The sequence below is a fragment of the Merops nubicus genome, unplaced genomic scaffold (assembly GCF_000691845.1).
Source record: "Merops nubicus isolate BGI_N331 unplaced genomic scaffold, ASM69184v1 scaffold4860, whole genome shotgun sequence".
Classification (NCBI taxonomy): Eukaryota; Metazoa; Chordata; class Aves; order Coraciiformes; family Meropidae; genus Merops; species Merops nubicus.
In genome coordinates, this window is record NW_008580725.1 from 1 (window position 1) to 4,548 (window position 4,548).

General features: G+C 42.0%; 1 protein-coding gene across 1 annotated transcript in view; it reads left to right on the forward strand.

The window, feature by feature from the left end:
* Positions 1-1,980: 1,980 nt before the first annotated feature.
* The window catches only part of HDAC10 (histone deacetylase 10), a gene marked incomplete at its 5' end in the record, with an annotated part of 13,325 nt that continues 10,757 nt past the window's right edge, over positions 1,981-4,548 (forward strand). Inside the window, 5 exons of the mRNA XM_008936269.1 lie at positions 1,981-2,109; positions 2,770-2,867; positions 2,946-3,050; positions 3,261-3,329; positions 3,980-4,106. Of these exons, the coding sequence (XP_008934517.1) occupies positions 1,981-2,109; positions 2,770-2,867; positions 2,946-3,050; positions 3,261-3,329; positions 3,980-4,106 (528 nt within the window). The remainder of the gene's footprint in view (positions 2,110-2,769; positions 2,868-2,945; positions 3,051-3,260; positions 3,330-3,979; positions 4,107-4,548) is intronic.

The following is a 4,548-nucleotide window of genomic DNA, read 5'->3' on the forward strand; positions in this document are numbered from 1 at the left end:
GGCTTGTGCCCACCCCTCCAGCCTTTGAAGCAGTCTTTGAAGCAATGAATGCTGCTTTATACATAGGATTAAGAGTAAAATGCTGATAAAATTGGAACGACTTTAAGAAGTGTGGAAAATTGTGTGTTTCTTTAGCAAGATAGTAATCTCCCATTTCTCTCAAGCATCTTTGAGATGGAGTGAACAAACCAGTAAAACTTTGCAGCTAAATCTGGGGCTGAAGGGGAGTTAAAAGGAACAGCAAGCTGCCTGTTCTGAAGTCATAGGAATGAAGTCTGCTCTGGCATTTGTCACCTCAGTGTGATGATTCTGCAATGGCTGCAGATGATTCTGCATGTTGCTTGTTGCACTCACTTCCCGTGTCTGGGAGTGTCAAGGGCAGCAGCTCAGAAGGGTGAGGGGAGTCAGGAGCAGAGTGTGAGGACAGAGCAGCAGAGACAGTGACTCTGGAAGGGCACAATCCCACAGTAGCCAAGTGAGGGGAGTGGCACTGGTTCAGTGATGGTGACCACGTTCAACCATGAGATTAGATTGCCCAGCAAAGCCACAGTGATACAGTAGGTCTGAGGTCAAGCTGGAGGGTCAGTCCACAGGTCTGGGTCCAGGTCCAGATGAGCAGGGCTGTTGGCCCAACAGAGCCGTGGCTGTACAACACAGCTGTGATGTAGCCAAGAGTGAAAGCCTGATGGTGGCAAGTGCCAAGGTCAGGAGGGAGAATGCCTGTTGAGACTTCTTAGCAGAGCTGTTTGTTTGGAGGGAACCTCTGCTGAGGCTCCTTTTGGCTGTCGCTTCCAGCTGACCAGCTGTGCTACCTCTGCTGGTTCTGAACCCAGCAGCCAAACCCCAGGAGGGAAGGGATGCACCCAGGGTCCTGACACTCTGGAGAGAACCATAGCTTGATCTTAAGTCATGCTTAAATTTTCAGATTCCAGAAGAGTTTTTTTCCTAAGAACATGCTTGTTTGTTAGAATGCAGTTAGTGCTTTGTACCAGTATAATTTATTTTGATACTAAAAGCATTGCTGATTGATTGTGGGAGAGGCTTGATCACTATCTCCAGTGGAGTTGCTCCTGCTAGATTACTGGGGACAAATCACTAAATCTGGTCTCGGTTTCCATAGCTAAGCTGGACATAACAGAGCTCTTTCCTTTCTAAAACACTTCTAGGTTGAAACCCATTTACAACTCTCACAAAAATGTTTTGTATTCACAGTTAGTTTCAAGGCTGCTGAAGTTAAACTAGTAATGATACAGTAATTCAGGTTCATGTGGCTTTATTCCTGTTAAAGCCTTCATTTTGAGGTCACTGTTTAGCTTTGTTTCCATTGGGCTGCACCAGTGTGTCTCATTTTGTTGTGAAATTCTCTTTGGCATTGTCCACCTAGAGGAACACATGCATGGTCATTGTATCCTGGATTAGGGGAGAGTGGGTGCCATCAGCCTCTTACTTCCATCTCACTACAGCAAGGGCAGGAGAGCAGTGACAGAGAACTGGGGGAACACTGATGCCTTAGTATTTACTACACTCTTGAACTAGGGGAAAGGGAGAGTTAGTACACACCTGGTAAGGGATTCATTCAAATACTTGTTTCCTGTAGAACAAGGGGGGGGTAGATGCACATTCTCAGAGTCACAATTCACACTCAGATGGCTCTCACAATCCTAGTTCAGTTCTTGTTGGGATGATATCTGTATCTAGCATGGATTACAAAATATATTGCTGTACGTTGAACAAAGAGTGTCTTTTTTTGAAAGCAGGCTCCTTCCACTGGCAAAGTGAGAAGGATGTCATATTCTTAAGACATCCAAGAACCCTTGCATTCATAATGCTTCTGATTTTTTTCATTATATCCTGCAACTAGCATGCCAGAGTACCTATTGGACTTGTGTTGTCTCAAGAAAGCCCCTTTTTCTACTACTTATTCTATTACTTTTCGTTACACTTTGCATTTTAAAAAACCCACCTTATGTAGTTGCTTAGTTAAGTGTTATCTTAACCTCTCTCCTCTGCAGTTCAGAACACTTGGAAGTGGCAAAAAGCACACAGACAATGAATGAAGAGGAACTGAAAAGAGTCTCTGCAAATTATGATGCTTTTTTCTTTCACCCGGTGTGTAAGTTAAACTGCTTCCTCTGTTGGGAGAGACTTGTGTTACTGCCTCTGAGTGGCACTTTCTAAGTAGGGGAAAGTTTGCCATAGATTTTTGCTATTTAAGTAGACTTGCATTTATTTATGATATTATTGTGATCTGTTCCAGGTTTAGTATAATGCTGTAATTTAAACTGGTTCAGTGTCCTGTCATCTGTTCTGTAATTGTGTCAGGCAAGTATAGCCCACTTGTCAAATTTAGCTCCATTTTTGTCACTTAGTGTCCCTGTAGACCTTTAGGGACCTGCAAATCACATTTTGGTAGTTGCTCTTAAGTGTTGTGCCAGGTAATGGAGGTGAAGTCTTTATCTTGTTTCTGTAAGGTTTCATTCCTTATTTTCAAAGCTGCCATGATATTCCACTAGTCAGTTCAGTGCGTCCAGCTCGTGTTTCTCAGCTGCTCCAGAGAGAACACCGTTACAAAGGACACGATGATCTCAGGGGAACCTACTAGAAGGCACTTTGGCATCTGTGTCGCTTTCAACAACCTGCATATAACCCCAGTGAGGTAGCACCATGTCAAGGCAGTTTGCTGTTGGGGTGCAAAGGCACGTGGTGTCTGGTCAGTCCAAAGCAATCTGCTGAGCGGCTGGTGGCAGCTCCTGCGCTTCTCTTTCTCAGAGCACGTACCGCTGTGCCAGACTCGCCGTGGGAGCAGCTTTGCAGCTGGTGGACGCTGTCATCTCAGGGAAGGTGTGCAATGGAATGGCTTTAGTAAGGTAAGAAAACGTCTGAGAAAGTTTTTTGCTTCTTACCAAAATATCTTGTTGTAAGTAACTGTATAAAACTTTGTTCAGACCTCCAGGCCACCACAGCCAGAGAAATGCAGCTAATGGGTTCTGTTTGTTCAACAACGTTGCTATTGCTGCAGAATATGCAAAACTGAAATATGGTCTGCAGAGGTGAGTGCATGCTGGGCTCTAGAGAAGCTTTTCCTACTCACATATGGCCCTTAGAGAACAGTTTGACATTCTGCTGGTTTAGGTGAAAGTCTAGAGGTTTCTGGGTGTCATGTACCTTATGGGTCAGAAAAACATTGTTCATCTGTATCTCCATTAGATCCAGAAGCTGTAGTCCTTCCACTGAATGTTTTCTTTTACTGATTTATGCAGAATCCTAATAGTTGACTGGGATGTGCACCATGGGCAAGGAATTCAGTACACATTTGAAGAGGACCCAAGGTTTGAAGAAATTTTCTTTTTTTTTTAATGTTAGCTAGTGATTGCTTTTCTCTATAGAGAAGGTTTCTAAAATTTCTAAAATTAGAACCTTACAAAGCATTCTTGCTCTTTTAGTCTGTCTGTTGTGGGCTTTTTTTGTTAGATTTTTCCCTCTATTTTATAACAAGTAAAGAAATAAGTAAATCTGTTCTACTTTAAAGAATAACAAACACAAAATGAGCAATATGCATATTTTGGTGTGCCAGTAGCAAGATCTCTTTGTGCCAGTATTCAGGTAATAGGCCTGTTCTCTGTATTCTTAAATCTCAGTTAAAGTACTCAAGTAGTAGTTGAATGAAATACACGAGCTTTATATTAGTTTTCGGATAAGCCACAGAAGTAGATCCTAGAAACAGGTTTGCTCCTCTGAAAATGCCCTGTCTTTCATCTGAATGGCATAGCTACAAGAAATATTTAGCAGGTTAATTTTTAGGTTCATTTTGGCATCAGACCTAGCATACCAAGTTCCACAGTCCAAGTTCATTAAGAAAGCTAAGGAGAAAGGACAATTCTGTTTTCTTGCTCTCAGTCAATACAGTCACCAGGTTCATGATATAAAGTTCGATCTGGAACCTTTCTATCAGGTTGGATTTGTTTTTTGTATCTTTCAGTGTTTTGTATTTTTCCTGGCATCGCTATGAACATCAGGAATTCTGGCCATCACTCAGAGAATCTGATTATGATGCTGTGGGTCAGGGAAAAGGAAAAGGTTTTAACATAAATGTGCCTTGGAATAAGGTAAGTATTGTTTACGGGACAAAGCAGCAAATGCAGTGGCGTTGTGTCTCAGGCTTTATGTAATGCTTTCTGAGAAGCACACAGCTTCACTGCCCTGGCAGATGTCTTAGCACAGTGTAGCTCCTTCCTGTCAGTGGAATCTGCTGAAAAATATGGCTCAGAATGTAAGAATGTTAAAAAAACAAAACAAAATAAAAACCACCCACACATGTACTTGTTTTCTCTTGTATGTCTTGCCTGCCATCAAATCGGAAAGTGTTTCAAGAGGTGATTGCATCCGTCCTTGTTCTGCAGAGAATTGAAGCTCATGGAGTCTCCTAAGTCTTGTGGACACTTCATTATATCTTGATAATGACTTAATTATTAATTGTGGATGTTTATGCACTTTACTTAAATGGACTTTGTTTAATGTTGCTTCAATATTTGATACTATCTTTTCCTA